This window comes from Bubalus kerabau, chromosome 16, assembly GCF_029407905.1.
Source record: "Bubalus kerabau isolate K-KA32 ecotype Philippines breed swamp buffalo chromosome 16, PCC_UOA_SB_1v2, whole genome shotgun sequence".
NCBI lineage: Eukaryota > Metazoa > Chordata > Mammalia > Artiodactyla > Bovidae > Bubalus > Bubalus kerabau.
This window is the reverse complement of record NC_073639.1, coordinates 69,335,702-69,363,236: the sequence shown is the minus strand read 5'-3', so window position 1 is coordinate 69,363,236 and position 27,535 is coordinate 69,335,702. Positions and strand designations below refer to the sequence as shown.

Below are 27,535 nucleotides of genomic sequence, written 5' to 3'. Positions count from 1 at the left end.
CTGGCTGGATTGATGGGATGCCCCACCCCCGCCAGCCAACTTCCCTGGGGTGGGGGAGGGGGAGCACTGGCAGGGAGGAGTTCTCACTGTTGTTTTAATACTTAAAACAAACAAACAAAAAAATAATAACAAGCTTACAAGGTCTGGGGGCTCCGAATCCGGCTGCCTTTTCCTCAGGGAAGAAAATCTCTGTTGGCTTCGCGCCGAGAAGCGGCGGAAAGACTCTCGGCTCCGGGAAGCCAGGTGTCGGAAGGATGAAGTGCGCTTGAAGGGGGTCCGTCCGGAGGGCTCCCCGCCCGCCCGCTCGGGGCCCACCGTGCTGGTCACCAGGTTGAGGGCCTCCTGGAAGGACCGCCGGACGGTCCCCATCCACTGGGTCACGTGGCTCTGGGCCACCGTGAGTTTGTCGCCCAGGTAATCCATGGGGCCGGTGGGGCGAGGCAGGGAGGAAGGCAGTGAGGTGCCAGGGTCAGTCCTCTCGGGTCCCCCTGCTGCACGCTTGCTCGGGGAAGTTCTGGGCTCTCGCTGGAGAGGAAAGGTAGCCACCTCTTCAGTAGCTGGACGGGGAGCAGATCAACACCCGCCGAGCCGGCGGCCAGGGGCATCCACGGGCCGCTGAGATCAGGCCGAGAGTCCAACCCCCTGGGGCTGTGAGTAAACACGCCTGCGGCTCCAAGATCCAGTTCCCAGTGCTCACCGGCCTGGCCGGCTGGCTGGCTGGCTCGAGTGACGACAAGCTTTGAGGAACTGGGCTGCTGCACTGGCTGGCTTCGGGGTGTGACAGTCCCTCCGCGAGGTGGGGGAGGAAGAGGCGGCGGCCCCCGGGGAACCCTCGCTGAGGTCCTCACTCGCCCCCAGGCAGGTGGCTGTCCGCGGCGGGGGGGCCCCCCCGGCTCACCTGGCCCATGCAGGTTTCCCTTTCTCCGGCCAGGGGAGGGGGAGGTTTCCGAACCTGTGGGCCGGCGGGCAGCTAGCTCATTTCCGGAGGCAGCCACACCGGGGCCCCAGGGCCCCCCCTGGCTCCCCCCCTGGCTCGGCAGCCCGGGATGACATCAGCCCCCATTCTCAGCGAGGGGCTTCGCCGCCCGGGAATGCAGGAGGGGCCTCGGGGAGGCGGCCGCCCAGGGAGCTGACGTCCGCCCCCATTTGTTCTCCCCCCCACCCCCAAGTCCCAGCTCGCTGGCTCACCGTCCCGCGGGGCTGTCAATGCCTGCACGTGCTCGACAGGCAGCCCACCCGCCCTGCAGCGCTGACCGCCAGCTCAGCGGGGGAGGCGGGGCTGCACGTGCGTGCACGCGGGCGCGTGTGAGCGTGTGCGTCGGAAGACCCGGTGGCCCCGGGAAGGCTGAACAGTTGGGAAACTGCCTCCAGGGTGACGGACCTGTGGCCGGCAGTCAGTCTGTCTCCCTCTGGCGGTCCATTTCTCTGTCAGGTTCCCAGCCTCTCGTTCCTCCCCCGCCCTGTCTCAATTTCCACTTGTTCCTCCCTAAGCTCCTTCTCTCTCTCTCTCTCTCTCTCCAGCCTTCTCTCCCTCCTCCCTAAAAGGCAACACCCAGCCAGGTGAAACAGCCCCCGAGGCCCCCCAAGGAAGGAACTGGGCTGGGCTGTGTTTCAGTGCTGGTGGAGTTGCCATGGCAACCCAGGGCACAGCACCTGCCCCATCCTGGGCAGGCAGTCTCCGCACAGGAGCAACAGGAATGATTCATGGTTATACTGGGTCACATGAGTTCCCAGGCTTTAACCCTTGTGGAGCTGGAGTGGTTGGGACTGGGGGTGGGGGAGAAGGAGGGCTGGGGATGGGAGGCAGAAGCATCTGAGACTGGAGTGGGTGCTTGTCGGCAAGGGGGAGCAGCAGCCGGATCCTGAAGGGAGGCATGCGTGTTGGAGGAGCTTTCTCCTTCCAGCAGGGATGGACCCTCTGCTGTACAGATGAGCAGGCGCAGACTCAGAGACGTAGATTCACCGGCCCAAGGTCACACAGCAAGGCTATACTACCAGGCTGTGGCCCGGGGCTGTTTCCTCCCCACTCTCCGCCCCTTTTCGGGGTCTGATGCGGCGCGTGGTCCAGAGCTAGAGCTCAATAAATATTTATTGTTCAAACGCCAAGTCCAAGAGTGAAACTTTGATCGGTTTGACTGCATCCCAAGAGCTTTTCCCCACCCACGTCACCTTCAGTTCTGAATAAATATTTGCTCCCTAAGACACTGATCAAAGGGCCTCACTTGAGAAAGATTTTCATGGAGGTATCTCTGACAATGCAGCTGACGCAGCTCTGCTTCTCTGGATTCCCAGTCCTGATGGATGTTTGTTTGCTCACTCATTCTTCCACTCATTCATGTAAACATCTGGAAACTGCCCTCTCTGGGGTGGGCGCTGGACACAGAGCCTGAGGATGGTCCCTGCCCTCGAGGGCTCACAGCCCAGCAGGACCCTGTAATGGTGCTGATATTTACTGAAGAGTGTGACTCAGTCTCCAGTGCTCTTCTAAGTGCTTGCAAGAATTAACTCAGGAATCCTCACATGAACCCATTTGACAGAGTGGAAGACTGAGGCCCAGAGAGGTGACAGTTACCTGCCAAGGTCTTCCAGGATGGTAGGCAGCCCTCAAGACGGCCTCCAGATATCCCTGCCCGCTGTGAGTCATACCCTAGTGTGGTCCCCTCCCACCATGAGAGAATTGGTCTGTGTGCTCAAGAGATGAGGCAGAAGTGACAGTGAGTGACTTTCAAAGCCAGGGCCTGCCGGCCACCATGCTGTGAGGGCACTCAAGCAACCCATGTGCAGGGAGGCCAACTGCCCCAGACCAACCGCCATCACCAACTTCCAGCCATGTGAGTGAGCTGCTTTGGAAGAAGGTCCCAGATCACCAGGCAGACCCTTGGATGACCCAGCCCTTGATCGCAACTTCATGGGAGACCCTGAGCCAGAGCTACCCGGCCAAGCTGCACTCCCAATTCCTGACCCACGGGAACCACAGGAGGATCAGATGCCCAGAGGCAAGATAGCACCTGGGCCATCAGGAAGCACAGGCTGGAGCAAGAGGAGGAGAGAGAGGGGAGGGGAAGAGGGGCTCTGGCAGTAGCCTGCCCCTCTCCCACCCCCCCCCACCCCCCCCACCCCCCCCCACCCCCCGCCCCGCGCACACACGGCCCCAGATCCTCCCTCCAGGCACGCGTCTGGCCCCACCCACCACCCCATGCAGCCTCCAGGGTCCCAGGGCTCTGGTCACCAAGGTTGGCCCGCTTTCCACAGCCAGCCTCCTGCAGCAGGTGGCCCCCAGCTGGCCGGGGACTCCAGGATGGGAGCAGTCCTCCCCACCTAACCCCAGAAAAGCTGCACCAGAAATGCCTGAAGAGCTGGAAAGGGATGCAACTTTGTAACAGACCATCTGGACACAGAGGTGGGGAAAATTTACTGAGCACCTCCAGGAGCAAAAATGTTACATCAAAGCAGCACCTTTAAAATTATAATATCCGGAGACTTCCCTGGCAGTCTGGCAGTTGAGAATCCACCTTGCGATGTGGGGGATGTGGGTTCGATCCCTGGTAGGGGAACTAAGATCCCACACACCGTGGAACGACCGAGCCTGAACCGCAACTACTGAGCCCGGGAGCCACAACTAGGGAATCCATACGCTGCAACGAAATGATCCTGCATGATGCAACGAAGATCCAACACAGCCAAATAGATAAATTAACTTAAAATTAAAATTATAATATCCAGTGTTGGCCAGGCCACGGTAAAAGAGACATACTTACTCATAGACAGAAATGGAGATGGGTATGCATTTTCTGAAGGGAATTTAACATTCAAGATCAAAATTCTTAAAAACAATGCCCTGCCAGTTAGCAGCACATGCTGACGTGTCCTGACATCTGTAGTTCACTTTGAAACGCAGGGGAAGAAAAACCCCTAAGGAATGGGTGGGTGGCTAAATTTTTCTTAGGCAAATGCAGTAAAATGTGACCAATTTCAGAACATACCTGGTGGGTATGTATAATTTTTCCATATGTTTGAAATTTTTCATAATAAAAGGCTAGAGTGGAAGGATGAGTCTGCCTTTTGACCCCGAGTTTCTTGATCCACACCCAGCCAGCACTTGGTCCAGAAAGGAGCATCATCTATACAAAACATTTTTGCCACAGGGGTGTTTATCACAGTCATATGTGATAGTTACATTTGTGAAAAAGTCGTAAAAACCTTATCATCCAACAAAAAAGAGACTTGTTCAGCACTGTGCTGATAATACTGATCCCACCTTGATGTGTCATGTCGGCAGTCGGGCTTGTGAATGAACTTTGACTTTTAATGAATGCTGTATTAAAAATTACTTATCTTGATAACCTATTTTTTTTGGTGCTCTCTTAAACTGTGGACCTTACGTGTGTGCCTTAGTCACCTCACCCTCGATGCAGCCCTGGATTTGCTAAATCAATACAGCATCATGGTTAAAGGTTTGTAGACCTGTTGCCGACTCATTGGAAAAGACCCCGATGCCGGGAAAGATTGAATCAGGCAAACGGAGAAGGGGGCGGCAGAGGATGAAGTGGTTAGATAGCATCACTGACTCAAAGGACAAGAATTCGAGCAAACTCTGGGATATAGTGGACTGCACTCCATGGGGTTGCAAAGAGTCGGACAGGACGGAGGGACTGAACAACTGTAGCTCTTATTATACCATGTGGCCCTGAGAAAGTTACTGAGCCTCTCTGATTTTCAGAGATGAAATCATCAGAGGTTGTCACTGTCACTGATGCTGTTGGTACCACGGACTGTGAGTGCCAGGCATCGTATTAGTAATACATTGTCTGCTCCTCCCAGCAGTGAAATGAGGTCTGTACTAGGACCACTACCCCCGTTTACAGACGGAAGAGACTGAGGCAGAGCGACTCCGTGACTGGCCTGAGGTCACACAGCTATGCAGTGGTGGAGTGCGCAATCCCCAGCCTCGCACCTTAACCAAGGCAGAGGAAGACCAGCCTTTGCCAAATCAGTCTAGATAGAAGACAAGTGTTGGGAAGAGCAGAGGGGACCAAGTGGTGGGCCGGATCACACGGTCCGCCTCCTTCCACACCAGGGGAGAGGGGTGCAGAAGGGAGCTGGAAAGCCAGATTGCCTGCCTGCTCCCAGCTCCCGGCTCCTTTAGGTACAATGTGGTCTAAAAGTCTGACTATAAAAAGCGTCACTTTCTGAAAACTGGGGCACAGCCTGAACGCTTTCCCCACCAGAGGACTTTTTCTGCAAACTCTTCTGTTCTCTCCAGGAAACTCTTGGGAGGTTGCTGGGCATCAAAAAGGAAAGAAAGTCATCTCCTTACATAATTAATCCAAAGGACTCTGGAGAAGCCACCGCGATCCAGGAAATAGAGGAGGATTTTACCACCAGAGTAGGAGGTAGAGACCAGAGGTCACCACTTCCAGACATGAGTTTGCCATTACAGAAATCAGCATGTCACTCAGTCATTCATTCGACAAGCCTGCCTGTGCAGCTACTTCGTGTGAGCTCCGTACTGATCCCGAAGGGACTGCAGTCCCTGAAGAGCTTGGGGTAGCTCTCTGATTCCCAGCCATTCAGAGGAGAGGGTATCCCAATGGACCATATCAAACCCCAGACTCTAATTTTCTCCCCCATATCTGATACAAATGTGAACACTCTAGAGGATCTTTCAGTGGAAGAAAAAGCCAAGAAAAAAAAAAAAAAACATCTGCAATACAAGCACCAAGAGTTAGGAAAGACTAGTGAATAACTCACTATGATGGGAGTGTTAAGAGGTGGAGGTGAAACCCAACTAAGACAGCAGGAAGTTGAGGAAAGATGAACAAAGGGAAGATGATCATTTATTGTAACTGGAAAAAGGAAATCTAGGTAGGGTTTTGAAGGATGAATAGGAGTGCTCCAAGAAAGCTGAATGGCATTTGCAAAGACCACTGGGCATGGCCATATTCCACCCTCCCCCTGGGCTTTTGCACATGCTGTATCCCCTGTACCCCTGCCAAGAGCTGCTTTCCCCCGTTTTCCATCTCTATCAGATGTCCCCCCACCTCAAGACCACCTTCAACAACCCCAGTCTTTTCCAAATCTCCCACAGGAGGTCTCAATTACATGATCCTGCTTCCCAAAAAACTGGACATTCCAGGAGTAGGCATGCAGGTGCTCAAAATATATTAAAATAATATTATATATTTTATACATACGTACTTGTATTATATATAATATGTATTGATATTATGTTGAAAGGAAGGTGGTGTAGTGGAAATGACAGTGACGATGAATTGAGGATCTGCTCTATGCTGGAAACTGGTTACCCAGACACCTCACCTCACATAATCCTGGCAACAACCCGAAAGGATGAGCCCTGTTATTAATTATCCCCAGTTCACAGAGAAGGGCAGTGAGGTTTTCAAGAGCTGAAGGTATTTGTTCAAGGTCACTGAGCTGGCAAGTGGGGCTCTGGGACTTGAAACCAGACCTGTATGATTGCAAAGCCCTCCTCCTTCTAGGGCAGAAGCCAGACGCTATCCACACCTCTAAGACTCCTTAAAACATCCAGTTCTGCCCCCAAGCCCCACGCATGAGTGTGGTGACTATTCTACACCCGTCTCGGGGTGTCCTCAAACCTCCTCTGGTCGGGAAATTTCTGCAGAAGGACTTGTCTGGGTGCAAATCAGTTTCCTTTCTCGACAACTGGCCTGGAGACTAATTCCGGGGACCATGTGTGGGAAGGGCTGATTTGTGGACCCACCTTAAATCTCTTTTCTCAGGGACTTTCCTGGCAGTCCAGTAATGAAAACTCTGCCTTGCAATCCAGGGGACATGGGTTCGATCTTTGGTCAGGGGACTAAGATCCCACACGCGTCGGAGCAAGTAAGCTCGCATGCCGCAGCTAGAGACTCCATGCATCGCAACAAAAGATCCCGTGATTCAACGAAGACCCAAGGTGGCCAAATAAACAAACATATTTTAAAAAAACAACCTGTTTTCTCTCCCCGTGGGATGGAGCAAAGCTTTCGAAGGGCCGGTTGATGGCCAAACTTCTCCTTTCATTGAAAAAGCAGGCCCAGGTAGACGGCTGTCCCAGACTCCAGAGTAAACCTGTGACAGAGGCCCTGATCTTCCACAGGGGTCGCTCACAATCTGCATTTGACAGGGTCTCTGGCCTCATGTCTGACCTACACCCCCAGGGTCTCTCCACCCCAGCCCGACTGGACCAACTGCCATCCCAGGATGTGCCAGGCTGCCCTTTGCACATGCTGTTCCCTCTGGCTAGGGAGCTGTTCCACCTGTTCCTCACCTGGTCAGCATCTACTGTCCTTCACAGCTCAGCTTAGGTACTCCCTCCTCCAAGAAGCCTCCCCTGATTCATGACCCCCAGGGGGCCACCTCTGGGCTCCCACTTTGCCGAATGACCCCCCACAGCATCATTAACAATCTGAGCTGTAGCTCAACTGACCGGTCAGTCTCCCCACTGGACTCTGAGACCAGGGGCAGCAGGTACGTGTTCTGTTCAACCTTGATTCTCAGCATCCAGCACTTGATGTGCCTACCGTGTGAAATAGGGAATCACTGAGGCTTGAACCCGAGTCACACAACTCCCAGCATCCCTCTGCCTAGGCTTGTTTCCAAGGCAACAGGGAAAAGAATTCTGATATAGGGGAAAAAAGAAAACAGAAATGACTTGACCTGACAAGTCAATCCCAGATTATTTATAAACCAAGCCCACGACTATTTCCTTGTGTTCATTTATCACATTCTTATTCAAGTAGTCATTTTAATGACCCAAGATGCCCCTAATTAACCTTGGAAGGGGAGTTTGGGGGAGGAAAAAAACCATCTGGAAAGGAAATCTTTGTAGACACAGCCAAGAACTCGTCTCTCTGCTTTATCAGGCCCCACCCCAAATGCAAGTGGAAAAAGGAGCATTTTCCACGCTGGGGATAGCCCGCTGTGTGGCCCCACCCCATGTGGCAAGGCCGGTCTGTAATTACAGCCCCTCTTTGAAGAGCTGGGCGTCTAATAAAGCTGTGGGGTCTGCCTTCTAAAATGGAAACGGGGTGGGCAGAGGGCCCCGCCCAGTTCACACAAGCCACAGTGCTGCCCTGGGGCTCTGGGACAGTGTTTCTGGAGCGCTGCCATCCCTCCTTGGGCTTCTTGGGAAGGAGAAGGGGCCCCACTAAGGTCTGGTCCCCTTGCCAGACCTCAGGGATCTGGTCAACACGCTCCTTTCCACAGTTCAGTTCAGTCGCTCAGTTGTGTCCAACTCTTTGCGACCCCATGGACAGCAGCACGCCAGGCCTCCCTGTCCATCACCAACTCCTGGAGTTCACCCAAACTCATGTCCATTGAGTTGGTGATGCCATCCAACCATCTCATCCTCTGTTGTCCCCTTCTCCTCCCGCCTTCAATCTTTCCCAGCATCAGGGTCTTTTCCAATGAGTCAGCTCTTTGCATCAGGTGGCCAAAGTACTGGAGTTTCAGCTTAAACATTAGACCTTCCGATGAATACTCAAGACTGATCTCCTTTAGAAGATCCTTTAGGCTCCCTTTTCCACAGGAGCCTCTGAAATCCCACACGTTTGGATCGGTTAGTGAAAGAGAGCAAGATGTTCTTGGGGAACAAGAAATTACAACTGGGATGAAGGAGTCACAATGTCCCCCAGGAGATTTATCCCCAAGCACCGAGCCTGCTATCCTGGGCTAAGTGCCCCTAAGTCGCACCCCAAGATCTGAAGACTCTCCCGAGGATAACGAAAGGCTGGAAGAAGGGGAAGAAAAGGCCTCCCTTTCCCTGCTCCTGCCCTCCCTCCCCCACGCCTTCTGACTCCAACAAGCATTTGAGCGGGGACCTACTAGGTGCAGGCGCCGTGTCCCGTGAGGGAGGCCCCAGCCCCAGCCGCTGGATGATAAGGAACCTCGGCATGCTCAGTCGCTGAGCTGCCACCTCCCTGACTTGAGGAAGCCAGAGGGGCTGTAACCCGCGCTGTGCAGACGAGGAAACTGAAACGCCGAATGAAGGGGGACCGGAGCCGAAGTCACGCGGGAGCCACGCACGGAGCAAGGCTCGAGCCCGGGCTGGCTGGGCAGAGCTGGGGCTCCTGAAACCACCTGGCTATGCTGCCCCTGGGAGTGCCCCGGTTCATGGCAGAACGGGGCTGGCTTGTGGGGTGCAGAAGAGGTGGTCTCAGGAGCAGGGTCCCGACGACCCCTGTTCTTTCTTCCTCAGACTCGGGCGGCCCCAAGTGAACCCCAAGTGAAGCCTGACCGTGACAGCACAGGGTTTCCCGAGACGGCCCCAGAGACCCCCTCTCGGCCTCAGCCGCCACGGCAGCGCCAGGGGCCCCCGACCCAGGTGGCCGTGGAGGGGACTGTAGCCTCCTGCCCGGGATGAAGGCAGGCGAGAAGGTGGGTCCTGGGCCCACTGACCCAAGCTTGAGGCTCACCAGGCTCTGCCCCCAACCACTGAGGGTCCCAGGGCGGTGCTCCCCCATCTCTGGGAAGTGGGGGGAGCCCAACTCAAACCCCAGCTGTGTCGTCTCTAAGGTCCCCGTCCCTGCCGGGCTCAGATACTGTGCAGCCATGCACACTCACGTGGCCTCCTCCCCTCGAGGTGCCTCATCTCACAAAAGGAAACCAGGACACCTGCCTCCCGGGTCAAGGTGCACAAAGCGGGCCCTGGCAAAGGCAGGCGGCAGGCCTCGGACGGGGATGTGCACGCTGGAGCGTTCACTTTTCTGAGAACAAACTTAGGAAGGAAAAGTGAAAGAAAGAAAAAGTGAAGTCGCTCAGTCGTGTCTGACTCTTTTCAACCCCATGGACTGTAGTCTATCAGGCTCCTCCGTCCATGGGATTTTCCGGGCAAGAGAACTGGAGTGGGTTGCCATTTCCTTCTCCAGGGGATCTTCCCGACCCAGGGATCGAACCCAGCTCTTCCGCGTTGTAGGCAGACGCTTTACCATCTGAGCCACAAGGGAACGCACTCCCAAACACCAAATCCACATCTATTTAAACGCTGCTAGGACGTGGTGGACGCTTTCTCAGCACCAGCAACGTGCCAGGCACTACTATGCCATCTCATGTCATCCCCCCACACGTGGTTAAAGGCAGGCCTCCCAGGGCTGATTGTGCGCTGTGTGACCCAGGGCAAGTGAGTCACCCTCTCTGAGCCCCTCCTTCCTTGTCTTTAAAAAGGGATAAAAATGGTGCTCCGCTTCCCAGGTGGTGCCGAAGGCTACATGGTGTGTATTCTATCCTGCAAGAGCAGAACCACCCCCATTGTACAGATGAGGACACTGAGACGGCGAGAGCGGAGGCCGAAGGCTGCACAGTCAGCCACTTAGGGGTGAAGGCTGGCCGGGAGGCCTGTGCTCTCTCAGCAGCCGTGGCTCAGCGGGCCCCTGGGCGCCGGGGAGCCCCCAGGCACACCCCCACTGTTCCCATCACCAAGTTCGCCCTCCTCTCATCTCAGAGCTGCTGTAACGGTCCCCACTCGGTCCCGCTCGCTGCACGCTTTCTTCCAGCCCGACCCGGCTAGAAGTCTATTATCTGGCGCCTTGTTCACCGGATCGCAGGCAGGGGCCCTCCTCTGCGCCGCCCACGCTGTTCCAGGAGCCAGGCTGTGCCCGGCTGGGAGGGAGGGACGGCAGGAAGGGGGCGGCCAGGCGGCCTTGGCATCTTGACAAAAGTGTGTCTCCCCACAGGCCCCCACAACAGCTCACCCGGGCGGCATGAGGCTGTATTCTGGCAGCCTCGGAGTCCGGGACCTCGAGCCAGCCTGGGCCCAATGCCCTCCAGAGCCCCCCACCTCGCCGGGGCAATGAAGGTGAGACCCCACCCCCACCCCAGCTCCCTCAACCTGGCTGCTTCCTGCCGCGGAAAGGTACCTCCCAGCAGCCACCAACAGTCTGCAGCCCCACACCAGACAGCCTTTGTATTTCTGAGTCTTCTCCCCTAGTCCCTGCCCCGATCACCCAACATAAAGGCGCTGCCAGCCATTCTCAGTCTTAGCACTCTTTCCTTTCAGTTCAGTCACTCAGTCGTGCCTGACTTTGCGACCCCGTGGACTGCAGCACACCAGGCTTCCCTGTCCATCACCAACTCTCAGAGCTTGCTCAAACTCACATCCACCGAGTCGGTGATGCCACCCAACCATGTCATCCTCTGCCGTCCCCTTCTCCTCTTGCCCTCAATCTTTCCTTTACACGTTCCTATTCACTACCTGGTATTGATTTAATGTGATCTCTCTGATCAAGCCTCGTGAGAGCATAAACCTGGAATGTCTTATTCTCTGCTGTTGCCCCCCCTGCCTGGCACACTGGGCAGTCTCAGTAAATGTTCATTGAATGAATAGGTAAATGAACCAGTGAAGAAGGGAAAGAAGGGGTGAGGCAGGAAGGAGAAAGAGGGTAAGCAAGAGAAGGAGGGGAGAAAAGGAGAGATGCACGATAACTTTTTAAAATTATTTATTTATTTTTTCACCATGTGGCATGCAGAATCTTAGTTCCCTGACCAGGGGTCAAATCTGTGCCCCCTGAACTGGAAGCACAGAGTCTTAACCATTAGATCACTAGGGAAGTCCAAGCATGATAACATTTGTCCTGCAGTCTCATCCTCTCCTCTTTCCCTGGCCGATTCCTATTCACCCTTAAAGACTTCACAATGATGCCCCACTTCGAGGAAGCCTTCCCTGCTACTCTCTCCCACTCAGTTCAGTGCCTCCTCTGGGTTCCCCAACCCCTGGGCTTCCCCATCACATCATTAATATAAGGGCGATGGGACTTCCCTGGTGGTGCAGTGCATGAGAATCCACCTGCCAATGCAGGAGACGTGGGTTCGATCCCTGGTCAGGGAACTAAGATCCCACATGCCGTGGAGCAACTAAGCCTGCGTGCCAGTGGCACTGAGCCCAAGCTCTAAGCGCCTCGAGCCACAGCTACTAAGGCCCTTGCACCTAGAGCCTGTGCCCTGCAACAGGAGAAGCCCGCACACCTCCACCAGACAGTGGCCCCACTTGCCTCAGCTAGAGAGAGCCTACACAGCAACAGAGACACAGCACAGCCAAAAAGAAACAACAGACAGAAAATATCAGGGCCAATATCCACACCCCTCTGCCCACCGGCTGCAGGCACTAGAAGGTCAGGGCTGTTTTCAATTCCCTTTTGCATCTCCAGAGCCCAACCTGAGGCCTAGCACTCAGCTAACGCTTCTCAAGGTCTAACCAGACACCAGGCCTAGGCTGATGTTGTGAAATCAGAGAATGCACGGATTCTATCACCTTGTGAGCAGGGAGACCATCTTATACCCATTTTACAGACAAGAGAAGTAAGGCTGAGAAAAGTCGAGCTCCTCGGCCACGGTCCCACCATCACACTGCCCTATGCTCCAGAACTATGTGCAATGCATTGGGCACTTTATATAAATCTCATCAGTTCTCATAGGCCCTTAAAGGAGACATTCACTCTCCCAAACCTCAGACAAAGGAACCAAGGCCAGGGACACACAGGGTCCTCACACTCAGCTCAAACTCACTCAAGACAATAGGGCACCAGGAAAGTAATCAAAGAACCCTCACAGAAGAATATAGCTGTGAGCAATGTTCCTCCTTCCTGGGCAAGTCTTGAAAACGCTGACTACTCACTTCCCACCCTCTCTTGCAGCAAAAGCATGTGGACGGAACCAAAATCCCGGCCAATGGGATCTGGGGTGCAGGGGGGAGGGGGCGGGAGTCTGCTGGCTGGGCTCAGGGAGAAGAAGTCTTCCTCCCAAGGCACCCCCTCTCCCTTAGCTGGATGTCTTCAAGTCTTCCAGAAATGGCTGGAACTGTGGCAGCGATTTTGGGACCATGAGGGGATAAGACACTGAAGGGCTGGTAAGAAGATGGAAAGAACTAGGGTTAATCCACTAATTCAGGATGTGGTAAGCTTTTAAAATTATTTAATTATTGGCTGTGCCACAGAGCATGCAGAACTTCCCTGACCAGGGATCAAACCTGCGCCCCTAGCTTTGAGAGTGGGACTCTTAACCACTGGGCCACCAGGGAAGTCCTGCAGCAAACTTTTGAAAGGGCCAGATAGTAAGGATTTTAGGTCTTGCTAGCCACATATGGTTTCTGTGACATGCTTTTTTGCTTTGGGGGTTTTTTGGTTTCTTTTTAAATCTTTTGAACATGTAAAACCCTTCATTAGCTCACAGGCCGTGGTCTGATGAACCCCGCACTACATCCCCTGTGCCATCAGGTGCATCATGGGAAGCATCACTCATCCTTTGGGTCTGGCCCATCTTCATGAGGGGTCTTTGGCTACTTTCAGCATCTTCAAAACCATCTTCCCCGACAAAATGGCAGTGTTGGACCAAGTAATGACGGTGAGGACGTGGGCAAGCGAAACCCTCAGGGGACGAGACGCAAAATGGGATCAAATGGTACTGGAAGACAGCATGGCAGCTTCTAAAAAAATCTAACATACGCCTACCATATGATCCAGCCACTCCACTTCTCGGTGTTTACCCAAGAGGAGCAAAATCACGTGTCCACACAGAAACTTGAACAAGAACGCTCACAGCAGCTGTATTCATACGAGCCAGAAGGCGGAGTCATCCCAAATGTCTGTCAACAGATGAAGGTCTACACACACTGGTGCCTCCACGCAGCAGAACAGTTCTGAGCGATAAAAAGGAATGGGCCGCTGATACCCACTAGGCCATGGATGAACCTCACATGATTAGGCGGAGTGAAAGAAACCAGACGCAGAAGAGTACGGGGTGTCCCATTCCATCCATAGAAAAGTCTAGAAAACGCAGACTAATCTACAGTGACAAAGAGCAGAGCAGTGGCTGCTTGAGGGTAGGGAGGGAGGGACGGACTGCAGAAGGCAGGAGGGAACTGGTGGGGGTGAGTGACACGTTCAGTATTTTCATCGTCGTGGCGGGTCCTCGGGAATGTGTGAAAACTCATCAAGATACGTATGTGGTACGTCAGTTATGTCTCCACAAAGCCGTCACACGCTGAAGGACAGTGGTGGTTCTTACAACAAGCAGAGCCCTGAGGGTACTGAGGGACAGGGGGTGGGTGAGTCTTGGCTGAATGCATGCTAAGTTGCTTCAGTTGTGTCCAACTCTTTGCCACCCTATGGACTGTAGCCCACCAGGATCTGCTGTCCATGGGATTCTCCAAAAGTGGGTTGCCATGCCCTCCTCCAGGGGATCTTTCTGACCCAGGAAACAAACCCATGTCTCATTCATCTCCTGCACTGGCAGGCGGGTTCTTTACCACCAGCCAGCGCTCCCTGGGAAGCCCAAATGGGGCCAGCAGAAATGCAGGGGAAGAGGGGACGCGGGAGCCCAAGAAGCCAGAGGCCCCCACCAGACCTCGTGTGCCATGAGTGAAGGCTGATGTTCAGCTCTGCCTGCTCCATAATTCAACTGAGGACAAATGAACCTGAGATGTTTCTGATTTGGCAAACGAGGCGCCCCAGTGGCAGCCCTTGGGGATAGCTCGTGGACTCTGTGGGCCATGCCGAGTGCCCTCAGTTCTTTTTGGAATTCCCGGGTGCCAGGGCTGGTGTATGGGTACTGGGTCTCTTCCCGTCTGATGAGACCTAGGGCACACAGCAGGTGGAATTCCCTGAAAGCCCCAGACTTTGTTTTTTCACTCATCCCAGAAAGAACAGGAAGAACTCCCAGCTCAGCCCTCCAACCGCCATCTGCAGTAGACCGGGAACAAGTCTGGCTTGGCAGCTTCAGAGCCTCTGCCCGCACCTGATCAGATCCCAGGGACGGGCTGGTCGCCAGCAGGCCCGACAGAAACCTTGCCTTCCTCCCTCAGGCTCTGCACCCTCCAGAGAGCTCGGGGCTCTACACAAAATCACCTGCCCCTGGGTCTCAGCAGTGGGTACTTAGGCTCCTGTTTAACCATCCTTAGCCCTACTAGATAGCACGTTAAAAAGCAGAGGCATCACTTTGCAAAAAAGGTCCATATAGTCAAAGCTCTGGTTTTTCCAGTAGTCACGTACGGATGTGAGAGTTGGACCATAAAGAAGGCTGAGCACCCAAGAACTGATGCTTTAGAACTGTGGTGCTGGAGAAGACTCTTGAGAGTCCCTTAGACTGCAAGGAGATCAAACCAGTCCATCCTAAAGGAAACCAGTCCTGAATAGTCACCTGAAGGACTGATGCTGAAGCTTCAATACTTTGGCCACCTGCTGTGAAGAGCTGACTCACTGAAAAAGACCCTGATGCTGGGAAAGGTTGAAGGCGGAAGGAGAAGGGGACGACAGAGGGCGAGATGGCTGGATGGCAACACCGACTTGATGGACATGAGTTTGAGCAAGCTCTGGGAGTTGGTGACAGACAGGGAAGCCTGGCGTGCTGCAGTCCATGGGGTCACAAAGAGTCAGACAAGACTAAGCGACTGAACAACAAAAGCAACCGAGCACTGGAGCAACAGAACACATCCTAGCTGTTGTGAGAGCACAAACCCTTTCTCAAGAAGGTCTGACTTGATGGTGTGCTTTCCTCGAAAATAGGACCGAGGTTATAGCAATGTGTTTGGATGCCAAAGCCCCCAAGGGGGTCCTCAAGGTGGTTCCATGTGAGAACTTCTGGGGGTGGGGCAGAGGGGGCAGTAAAGTGCCTGCCAACGAGCGTCTCTGTCCAAAGTGGAAAGATGTGGGGACAGTGAGTGTGTGTGTTGGGGGAGGAGGGGGGCAAGCAGCGTAGAGGGCGGGGTGGAGGGTGGGCAGGCAGGGTGGAGGGCTGGGTGTCAGGCCAGAACCCGGTGCCTCTCCATTCTCACCAGACAAGTTATTTCAGATTTGAAAAATATAACCATGAGAACTACCTTCCCTTCCTCCTGCCAAATGTTCTCATTGCAAAATGGACTTAATGAGATCCCTTGGCGGAAGGACTTCTGGAAGCAATGAAAACGCTGTGCAGCCTCAAGATGCCAGTAGCAAGTGGCACTTACCAGGGACCCAGGGAACAGAACTGGGGCAGGGCCAGGCGGCCGTCACTTATGCACCTGCAGGGGGGCTGGGCACAGCGTTCAGAACACGGCAGGTGCCACCGCGTCTCTTATGTCCCTGATGCTCTGCTAACAGGCCCGGGTGGTCTCATCTCCTCTTGAAAGATGAGAAGTCTGGGCCTCAGGCTTGGTTCCCGGGCTGCCCAGCATCAAAACCTGCCATACCAACGAGCTGTGTGACTTTGGGCAAAGCTGCTGCACCTCTCTGAGCCTCTGTCACCCTATCCATCTGTAAATGGGGATAATGATCGTGACTGGTCTAGAGGGAATGCTTGGCCTGGAGGAAGCGCTCAGTGGATGTCCAAGTTTAGCAGCTTGCTGCGGGTCGAATGGCTGGATGCGAACCTGGGAACCTGCCTGCCTTCAAAGCATAATCAATTCTCTCTTTCCCCTAGTCGCCAAGTCCCTCTCACTTCACTGAAAGAAACCGAGAGAATCAGAGGAGAGTGAGCCGACCCGCTCCTGGCCCTGGCATCCAGGAGCCCGCCCTGCCTCCCTCTGGCTGCTGCACAAGAGGGGGCCTCACTTGCAGCCCAGGCCACCCCCACCTCCCATCCCCTCTCACCAACTCCAGGGCGTCACCCTGCAGCTGCCCGTCCTCCTGTTCCCTGCAGCACCAGCGTGCCCCCTCCGATGGGCCAGCCCCATTGGGAAAGCTTCAACATCCCTCATGTTTAAAAGCCAAACTTTTAAACCAAGTGGACTTCCCTTGTGGTCCAGGGGTTAAGACTGCTTGCTTCCAGGGTAAGGGGTGTGGGTTCCAACCCCGGTAGGGGAACTAAGATCCCACATGCCACGTGGCAGAACCAAAAAAAAAATTTTTTTTTTTTTTTTTTTAAAGAAAAGCCAAAGGGAAATCTCCTTCAATTCCATCTCCCTCTCTGCTTATAAATCTGATGGCGCCTCAAATGAAACATCCCAGGACAGAACTCTTGGTTCCTGGTCTCAAGTCTGCTTCCTCCACCCCGCTGGCCTGGAGCCTGGAAACCCGCCTCAGTCCCTCTCCCCAAAATATAACCCAAACCAGATCACGTCTCCCCCCACCCGCCCTCGACATCCCTCCTCAGCTGCAGGTTTCAGCCCCCATTTCCATCCTATCACGCCAGCCTCCACTGAAAGTGCACCCTCAGCTCTCTGCTACGACCAGAGTGAACCCCAAGTGCCAAACACTCTGCGCCGGGACCTCCCCGGTGGGCCACTGGTTAGGACCTCGCCTTCCAACGCGGGGGCTGCGGGTTCAACTCCCCGCTCAGGGAGCTGGGATCCCACCCACATGCCTCAGGGCCAAAATACCAAAACATAAATACAGAAGCAATATTGTTAACAAATTCAATAAAGACTTTAAATATGCTATGCTGTGCTATGCTAAGTCACTTTAAATATGGTCCACATTAAAAAAAAAAAAAAAAAAAAACCTCTTTAAAAATAAATAAATTGGATTGCTCTGCCTTGGCCCTCAAGGTCCCCATCTACCTCCCCCCATCCCCTGCTCGATACCAGGCGGGAACATATTGACCCAACTATCGGTCTCAACCTCTCCAAGCTGGTGCTGGCCTCAGGGCCTTTGCGGGTGCTGTTCCCACCACCTGAAACCCTATTTCCCCGGATACCCAGGGGTGGGCTCCTTCCTCTTGGATCTCTGCTCAAAAGCCACGTGCCCTTAGGGACCTTCCCACCACACCGTTCTCTCCCTGTCATCCTGTCTTTCGGCCTTCATACACGGGTCGGCGTTTACTGTTCACAGTACCGGCTGCCTCTCCCGCTGGAATACACCCTCTGCTGGGGTGAAGACTGCGTGTTTCTTATCCCGCACGGATACTCGGTGCCTAGAGCAGTGTCTGAGGCAGCTCAGTAAATAGTTCTTGAGTGAATAAACAAGTGAATAAAGGAGCCAACAAATAAAGAGCGAGTGGACACGCGTGCACACCAGACAGAGCTCTCTGGGGCTCAGTGTGCTCGGCTCTGAAGCAGAGGAGGCAGTCCCTGCACCCATGGAATGGTGGTGATGGCGAGCCCTGATGGACAGGGGCCCGGGAGAGGCTCGCCCCGCGGCAGGAGTCTCCTCTCAAAGTCTTGCTGTATTAAATTCACTTTAAAGCCAAAATTCTGTAACTGAGACATGGTGGTTGAAGGTCTAGTGGAGACCATGTGTAAGGGAGCGATTCGCTGGATTACCCGGTAGCCATGGCAACTGAAATCTTCAAGTACAGTTCCCTCTTGCTTTAACTTTTTACGCAGAAATTTCTAAAAGGAAATGTTCAGATTCCTTCCTCTGGTGACATTCTACAGAATAGACATCCTCATTTCACTCCCAGAGGGGGGTAAAAAAAGCAAAATGTCAGATTCCTAGGAGATAATTGCAAAGAAAGATGTTTCATTTAAAAAAAAATAAGAATTTATTTCTATAAGCAAATAAAAGTTCTGCTGTAATGGAACGGACCAGTACTTTAACTTTCACTTGGTCATTCAACAAACGCCCACTGAATGCCAACTGTATGCCAGGCCCTGCGCTGGACGCTGGGGAAACAGCAGGGGAGGAGAGACATGATCCCTGCCCCCACGGGGCCTGTGGTCCAACAGGACAGACAGCCACTCGAAGAGCATCCCCAGCACGGAATTTCCAGCAAAGGGCAGGGAGTTATATGGTAGAGATCAACGGACTGACCTGTGGGATGATGTAGGCTCCATCATTCACTGGCCGTGTGACCTGGGCAAGTCACTGGATCTCTGTGAGCCCATGATAAAATGGTGATAACAACACGGCTTGATCAAAGTACCACGAGAACCCAAGGAGAAGACAGAAAAAGTGCCCTGCACGCTGTCAGACCCCTCGTAAGGAGCCGCCTGCCCCCTCGGACTCTCAGAGCTGGAGTGACACCCTGGCAGATGACGCAGCATTTGAACATCAGGTAGGACCCCAGACGTGTCTGTGTCAGAGGCAGGCCTCCTTGCCCTCGGCTGCCAGCTCCTGTATGTCCTGATGCTGTTCTCCGTACACAAACACCTCCCCTTCCCCCACTCTCCCACCCCTGCCAGCCCCACCCCGCCCCCCAGGAAAACCCTATTCAACCTTTACAGGACCTGGCAAGTCCATGGCCAGGCATTTCCCCTGCAGATGCAACACACAAGGGCACCAAGACCTTTGCACAAGATGCTCCCTGCAGTGTTGTTCATGGTGCACAAAACTGGAAATCAGCTACATGGCCGTTGGGAGGGGACTGGTTCGACAAACACAGTGAGGAGGGAATATAAAGCCATCAGAAAGAATGAGATAGACCTACTGTGCTGATAGGGAAAGGTCTCAGCATTATGAGAAAAAGAGAAATCAGGACACAGAACATGACGAACAGCAAGGACAGACTGGTGTTAAAAAAATATGTGTATATATACAGAAAATACAGATACATGCACAGATAGTCTTGTATATGCCGTGAATATTTCTGAAAGGAGATGTGTGAAACTGTCAGCAATTTCTGGGCAGGGGCCTACGGACTGGAGGTGGCAGGGGACGCTTGTCTTTAGAACGCTATTTCGTGCCACCGGAAATGTTTACTGGGACTGTACTACTTTTTCAAAGCTAAGAAAAATAAACTATGTTCTGATGTTTGGACATCACCTGTGTTACATTTCCTCCCCTAGAGATGGACCTCCAGTGTGTGGAGACATCCCAGCTTCAGCTCCATTTATATGGCTGTCACCCCTCCTGCGGTGGCTCAGCAGTAAAGAATCTGCCCGCAATGCAGGAGACGCGGGTTTGATCCCTGGGTTGGGGAGAGCCCCCAGAGGAGGAAATGACAGCCCACTCCAGTATTCTTGCCTGGGAAATCCCATGGACAGAGGAGCCTGGCGGGCTACAGTCCACGGGGCTGCAAAGGAGTCGGACACGACTGAGCGACTAAATAACCTACAAAAGCCACCCTCCTCGGGGGCACTGAGTGTGGGGTCCACACCTGAGCACCCACTGAGAGCCTGGCCCCTTGCGCTCACTCAGGACGCCTTAGAGGAACAAACAGCGTCATGGCATCCCTGTACCTGCTTCCATCTTCTTCACAGCTTTCTGTGTTTACCAAGTTACTATGTATCGAGCATCGACTCCTCCATGGCAGCCAACCCACACCAGCATCTCACTGCTCTGGGTCCATGGCTCCCCAGGGTGCCTGACAGCAGTACATGCTGTCGGAACCCCGCCCAGACCCCTGGCACTGGCTGGGGCCCCATCCTCCAGGTTCCAGGGTGCTGGCTGCCACTGCTCACAGTCCCGTCTTCTCCAACGGTGGGCCCCAGCCGGTGGAGGAAGAGCTGCCTTGCTTCTCCACGGGGACTGATTTTGTGGTGCTCTGGACTCTTTAGAACTCCCCCAGGGATAGGGCTGACTGGAGTTCTCCGTCACTAAACTGTGGACATGTGGATCCCCACTCAAGCTCTGTTTCTGGGGGACCCAGCCTGAGACACTGCCTCTCAGAATCAACTGGAGCAGACAGTTCTTTGAACACAGTTGCCATGTATGGATGTGAGAGTTGGAGAATTGATGCTTTCAAACTGTGGTGCTACAGAAGACTCTTGAGAGTCCTTTGGACTGCAAGGAGATCCAACCAGTCAATCCAAAGGGAAATCAACCCTAAATGTTCATTGGAAGAACTGATGTTGAAGCTGAAGCTTCAATACTTTGGCCACCTGATGCGAAGAGCTGACTCACTGGAAAAGACCTTGATGCTGGGAAAGACTGAGGGCAGGGGGAAAAGCAGGCAACAGAGATGAGATGGTTGGATGGCATCACTGATTCAATGGACATGAGTTTGAGCGAACTCCAGGAGACAGTGAAAGACAGGGAAGCCTGGCGTGGTGCAGTCCGTGGGTCACAAAGAGTCGGGACAGGACTCTACTGAAAGCATAACTCTGGGAACGGCAGCCTCAGCACAGGGAATTTAAAAGAGCAACAGACTTGTGGTCAAGACCGGAAAACAGGAAAGGGGGGTGAGGGGTATTTTTAATGTCCATTTCACAGATATGCAAACTGAGGCTCAACTGAAATCCACAGAGGGAGATCTGAGCCCTGCCGTCTCAGATCCCAAAGCCCTGACTTTCTGCTCTGCTCCTGCTGCTCAGCTGTGACGGGGTTAAAAGGTCTGGCCGGCACAAGGACAAGGTGATTTTAGGGGCTGGCTCTGAGTGGAACATTCTCCCAGGCATCACTTGCTTTGTGCAAAAATCTGTTCAGCAGGCTCTAAAATAGAACTGCTAACATGGTCAGGAAGTGGGGTCCCTGGAGGGTACTGTTCCTCGACCAGCCGGCGCTGGGGCGCGGTGCGGCGCCTGGGTCTCACCGAGGGCAGCCGGCATGAAGAAAATATGGGAAGCAGGTCTCAGGCAGGCCTCTGGGGACTTCCTGTCCACCTGTGAGGACGGGAACAACAGGAAGTCTTGGCCGCGGGGCCCGGTGGGGGCCAATCGAGACGGGCGAGGCCCCCCTGGGTTGGCCTTCCCTCTCAGTCCATTCTCAGGGACGGATGGACACTGCCCGCAAAGGTTGGGGCAGCAGGGAAGCATTTGCTAAGCACCTGCTGTATGCCTGGCCCTATATTAGAACCTGAAGAAAGAAATGAACAAGGTACAGTCCGGAGCCTCTGAAAGTCTGACCCGTGTACTCACTTCTTCATTCCTCCATGCGTTCAGTTCAGCAGACATTTATAGAGTGCTAGTCTAGGACCTGGGGAAACAAACAAGACGTGTCCCTATCCTCAAGTAGTTTCACTTTTCATTCATTCATTCAACATTGAATGAGCACCTACTGTAAGCAAGACTCTGTGCTGGGAACTGGAGAGACGGAGACTGAACACGGCCGGGCCCCCAAGGATGGGAAGTTTCCCTTAGCCCTCCTTTTCATCCCCTCTTTTATTCATTCAACACCAGACAGGGCTGAGCACCTGCCGTGCACCCGGCTGTGCAACAGACACCTTCCCTCCTGGAGGAGGGCTCCCTGGAGTCGCTCATTCACTCATCCAGGTCAAGCACCGCGTCATGTGACGAGGACACAGCCGTAGGGCCCAGTCGCTGCCTGCAGTCTCACCCACACCTTCCTTCCTCCATTCACATGGTGAAACCAACATTTACCGAGGGTCTACTGGGTGCCAGGGACGCAGGGGTGCACGGGAGAGAGCCTCCTTGCTTGAAGAGTCAGCCACTCGTTCTTCCTTCCCTCATCATTCACGGATTCGGTCCACCAAACATGCCCTGGGCATCTGTCATGTGTCAGACCCTCAGGAGGCAGGGGAATGAGCCCTAGCTCTGGCCCCGAGGAGCAGCAAAGGTGGTGTGCACACGGCTGGGTGGTGATGGCTCGCTTCCTCTGTCGGGGCCCCACGGCCCACCCGCTGCTTCCTCAAAAGCCTGAGGAGAGGTGGGCAGTGGGGAAGTTTGCAACCAGCCCTTCCCACGACCAGCCCTTCCCGCGAGCAGTAGAGTGGAGAAGGGGTGACGGCGGGGGCAGGGCGGGGGGAGGGCTCTGGGCACACAGGCAGAGGGAAACGGCTCGAAATAAACACCAAAGGGAAGAGCCGGTGAGTGAGGAGATGAATCAGACAGCTAAGCGAGAATTTTCAAGAACTCAAGGAATATTCTAAGTTTAGAGGAGGAAGGGGGAGAAAAAAACACTGGCCCACGACTTCCCAGTGTGACACGTTCAATGCCAAACTGAGGGCAGCCCTGCCCATCCCCCTGGGTTCCTCCACCGTCTCTGATGCGAAAACACCAAGCTCCGAATACTGCATCCCCAGGACTGCGGGGAGGCTTGTGAACACCAAGCTCCGAATACCGCATCCCCAGGACTGCGGGGAGGCTTGTGAACACCAAGCTCTGAATACCGCATCCCCGGGACTGCGGGGAGGCTTGTGCGGGTTCATCCATGGGAAGCCCTCCGCACAGTGCCCGGCACAGAGTTAGTGCTCGATAAACGGTACTCAGTAATTTTACCGTTACTTCCTGCTGTGGCAGCTTTGAAACACGGGTGCACGCTCTTTGACACTCCTCCCATTGAGAGGTACAGGGTCTGTGTCCTCTTCCCTTGAGTCTTGAGGGGCTTGTGACCGCTTTGATCAACAGAGAACAAAGGGATGCTACGTGACTTCTGAGGCTGCATCCGTCATAAAGGGCGATGCGGCGTCTGCCCTCTTGGCTGCAACACGTGCTCTGGGAGCCCTGAGCCGGAGCCCAAGCTACAGCAGGTGACTGGACAACAGTCCAGAGAAGCCCAGCCTTCAAGTTACTGCCGGCACAAGACAGCTGGGTGAAGACCCTGGGCGATTCCAGCCCCCAGTTGCTAGGGACTCTCAAATATCACGGAGCTACCGTCCCCACTGACTGAGCCTTGCCTGATTTCCTGACCCACCAAGTCATATGAGCACCATCAACAGTGGCTGGGGGACTTCTCTGGTGGTCCAGTGATTAAGAATCCGTCTGCCAACGCAGGAGACACAGGTTCGATCCCTCGTCTGGGAAGATTCCACGTGCCGTAGAGCAACTAAGCCTGGGTGTCACAACTTCTGAGGCCTGAGCACCCTAGAGCCCGTGCTCTGCCACAAGAGAGGCCACCGCAGTGAGAAGCCCGCACACGGCAAGTGGAGAGAGCCCAAGCAAAGCAGCAAAGACCCAGCGCACCCCAAAATAAATAAATAAAACTAACTTATTAAAAAAAAAAAGCAAAACACCCTGACGTTGCACCCTGACGCTCTGAGAGCTTGCCTGGAGGTCCTAGCAGGGAACACAGCTACTAGTGTGTCCTTGACCAAAGAGCGGTCCTCCTCTGTCTGGGTTGTCCTCCTCAACAGAGGAGGCAGTTTGGGGAGGGACACACATGAGGCAGGAAGGAAGGAAGGAAGGGGACACCCGCCTAGCCAGCCAGGTCAGCCGATTCAACCCAGGTGACCGGCGGGGTGACAGATGTCACAACCAGACTGCCCTCACATTCCACACCCGACGTTGTGAAGTGGTTCCTCGAGACAACTGCTACCTGCCTCTCCCAGGCCCTGCCCTGTGTGATGTGTACGGAGAGTCTGGGGGGCTCCACCAGCCTGGAAAAGCACAGAGCAGTTCTATAAACTGTAAAGTCCCGTGCACTCAGGAGGCCCTGGCATCGCCACTCAGGACTGGGGAGGGCTCTGCTGCCTTCCGGATCCCACCAAACTCTGCAACCCTGTAGCCTAGGCTACCACGTCCCCTGGCCCCCATTGGGCTGAGCCTGGGAGGCTCTGCGGGTTAGTGGGGCTGACCTGAACTCACATGGCAGGTTGCTGCTTTGTTCCCGGGCTGGGACTTAGGTCATCCCTCTGGGAGGGAGAGACCGGAGGACAAAGGCTGCTTTCACTGGACTCAGGCTGTTCCAGGCAAACCCGGGCGGCGGGGAGCCGAGAAGGGGGCAGGCGGCCCCAGGCACACCCCTCCTGGGAAGGTGGCCAGCAAGCCGGCGCGGGCCGAGGGCCGGGCAAGCCGGGGCAGCACTGGGGTCTGGCAAGGGCCTTCCCTCCCCCTCGGGGTCTTTTCCAATCACATCTAAAACAAGGACAGGGCAGAGTACAGGGAGGCAAGGAGAAGTGTTGGGTACATTCAATACAATGAGGCAGGTTTAGAAGCAAAACAAAACGGCCTTCCTATGATTCAAGTCAAATCATAAAAACTAAAAAATGTGGGCTCCAAGGCAAGACACAATGGGGTCAAATCCCAGTTTCACTGCCAACCAGCTGTGTGATTTTCTATAAGTGACACAACCTCCCTGAGCCTCGGTTTCATCATCCGTAAAATGGGGATGGTGATACCATCCCTGCTGTGACAGAGAAAACGAAGTAACGTAAAGTGCTTTGCCGAGAGCCTGGCTGCTGTGGGCTGCATTGTGCTTCCCCCAAACTTACATGTTGAAACCCAGGACCTCATCCCAGGACCTCAGAATGAGACTGTATATGGGAGACGGGGCCTTAAAGAGATAATTAAGTAAAAAGGAGACTGCTGTCCTTATAGGGAGGAAATGCAGACATACAGACTCCACGGGTACACATGGAGGCAAGGCCACGTGAAGACAAGCCAGGAGGCAGCCTCTGCAGCCGAGGAGAGCGGCCTCCTGAGATACCAAACCTGCTGACACCCTTGGTCATCCAGCCTCCAAACGGACACAGATTTCTGTTGTTACACCACCCAGTCAGTGGTATTCTGACAGGTTATCCCCAGCAAACACATACACTGGCACACAGGGAGGCTTACGTGAAGATCTATTACTAGATTATCACATTTATATTGTGGCTCAGCGGTAAACAATCTGCCTGCCAACTCAGGAAACACGGGTTCCATCCCTGGGTCGGGAAGATCCCCTGGAGAAGGGAATGGCAACCCACTCCAGTATTCCTGCCTGGAGAATCCCATGGACAGAGGAGCCTGGCGGGCTACGGTCCGTGGGGTTGCAAAAGAATCAGACACGACTGAGTGACTAATTCCGTTCCACATATTGTAACTATGAAATAATGTGATGTTAACATGAATGAGCTTATATTTTAATACAAGTAGGTTTACCACAAAATATTAATATGACAACAAACAGGATACATCTGCAAACACTTGTCCCTTCCTACCTCAGAATTTCTACACCAAATACCAAGTTTTATTACAAAGAAAGCAAATAGTTTTCTTAATTTGGACCAAATTCCTTGACAATCTTCTCATCCATGCCCTACTTCACCCTTGAGGAGATATTTACTTTGTGTTCTTCTAGCTTCAATCAAAGACACCTCAAACCTCTTTTTTTTTAAGACTTTTTTTTTTTAAGTGGATCACTTTAAAGGCTTTATTGAATTCGTTACAATATTGCTTCTGTTTTATGTTTTGGTTTTTCGTCCCAGAGGCATGTGGGATCTTAGTTCCTTGACCAGGGATCGAACCCACATCCCCTGCATTGGAAGTTGGAAGTCTTAACCACTGGACCATGGGACAAGTCCCCTCCCACCTCTTCCAGAACTTCCAGGCCTCCATATATGCTAGTCCCACCACCTGAATGTCCTTCCCTTCTTCTCCTACTCAGGCTTTAAGACCCAGCTCAGGGCCCAGCCCAGAGAAGGCACCCAACATCCGTGCACGGCACAGCAAGTCAGCTCTGAGGTCAGCCGATGACTGCATCTCACAGATGAAGACGCCGGACCCAGAAAGGGCAAGGACCAGCAAAGGGCCTCACAGCCGGGACCAGACTCCGGCGTCCTGGCTCCGACTCAGCGATGCTCCCCTGCTGAGTCAGGCTGCCTTCCCACTCACCCATCCTGCCCTGGACGTGGGAACCATGTGCTCATTTAGTTTGCAGCTCCCAAATCCAAGTGCCTTTTCAGCTCAGGAAAATCCCTTTGCCCACCAGGGACAAAAGTGGGGTGGCAGAACGGGTGCTGGCCTGCTTCAAGCTTTTCATCCCGCCATTGCTGATGGGCTGAAACCAGACTTGCAACCAAAGAAAAAAAAAAGGTGCAGCTTCTAAGGACCAACATCCTAGGATTCAGCAAAACTTAGCATAATCTGCTCCATGGCTGACACTCCATGCTATAACCCCGACTCTCGATACTGGATTTTCCAGCTGAAATAACTGGAGGTCTGGGGCTGGCCTGGCTGATCCCACGGAGACTAACCTTGGTGGCAACACCATTTTCATGCTTCTTAGCCTCCAATGGCCTTAGAACTGGGGAAGCAGGAGACCTGAGGGGCAGAGAGAGACCATGGGCTCCAGTGTGGAAAAACCTGGCCCCAGAAAGCCAATTCTGAGGCCTCCCTTCTACGTGACTTTGGACAAGTCAGGTTTCCTCAATGTCCCCATCTGTGAAAGGGGGATAACCAGGGCGCCTGCCTCTCTGGACAAGGTCACACGTGCTCAGGTGTGGAAAGTGGGTAGCCCTGCGCTGGCTTTCAAAAGGCAGCCGCGTGGGATTAGCAGACGTAGAGCACTAGGTATGGGATGGATAAACAACAAGGCCCTACTGTGCGGCACAGGAACTACATTCAATATCCTGTAATAAACCATAATGGAAAAGAAAAAGAAAAAAAAAAAGCCAATCAAAGTGATGTTAGGACAGGCGCGCCCTCTAGTGTCTTAATCTGGAAATCATTCTGCTGGTGAGGCCCCCAGCCCACATCTTGTACCAAGTCAGTTTGGATAATACTGTTGAGAAGGAATGTAAGAAGATACGGCCCTCTTTATTTAGTGCATACCATGTGCCAGCTGCCCTCCTTACTGATTTCCGCAATGAGACGCTGACATAATCCCCATTTGAGAAAGGGAGATTACTCATCCCCAGATGAGAAAACAGGCTCAGAGACAGGAAGACACCTTCTGAAGGTCACACCGTGGGGAAGGCTGGATTCCAACCCAAGTCTGTCTGTCTGATTCCAGCGCTCTACTCTTTACTGGATTCCTAGAACTGGGAGGCCATGCACAGCTAAAACCCTTGAGGAGAATCTGGCCCAATACTCCAGTTTGGTCGCTAAGCGGTGTCCGACTCTTTGTGACCC

General features: G+C 53.8%; 1 protein-coding gene across 3 annotated transcripts in view; it reads right to left on the bottom strand.

Annotated features, from left to right (window-relative positions):
• Positions 1-27,535, bottom strand: part of KIAA1671 (KIAA1671 ortholog) — a 185,731-nt gene that overhangs the window by 64,666 nt on the left and 93,530 nt on the right. The window contains exon 1 of one of the 3 annotated variants that reach the window (XM_055550862.1): positions 139-1,154. The exons of the other annotated variants lie outside the window; for them this stretch is intronic. Coding sequence (XP_055406837.1) covers positions 139-423 — 285 coding nt within the window. The 5' untranslated portion in view covers positions 424-1,154. Of the gene's footprint in view, positions 1-138; positions 1,155-27,535 lie in introns of those variants that run through there. 3 annotated transcript variants of the gene reach the window in all.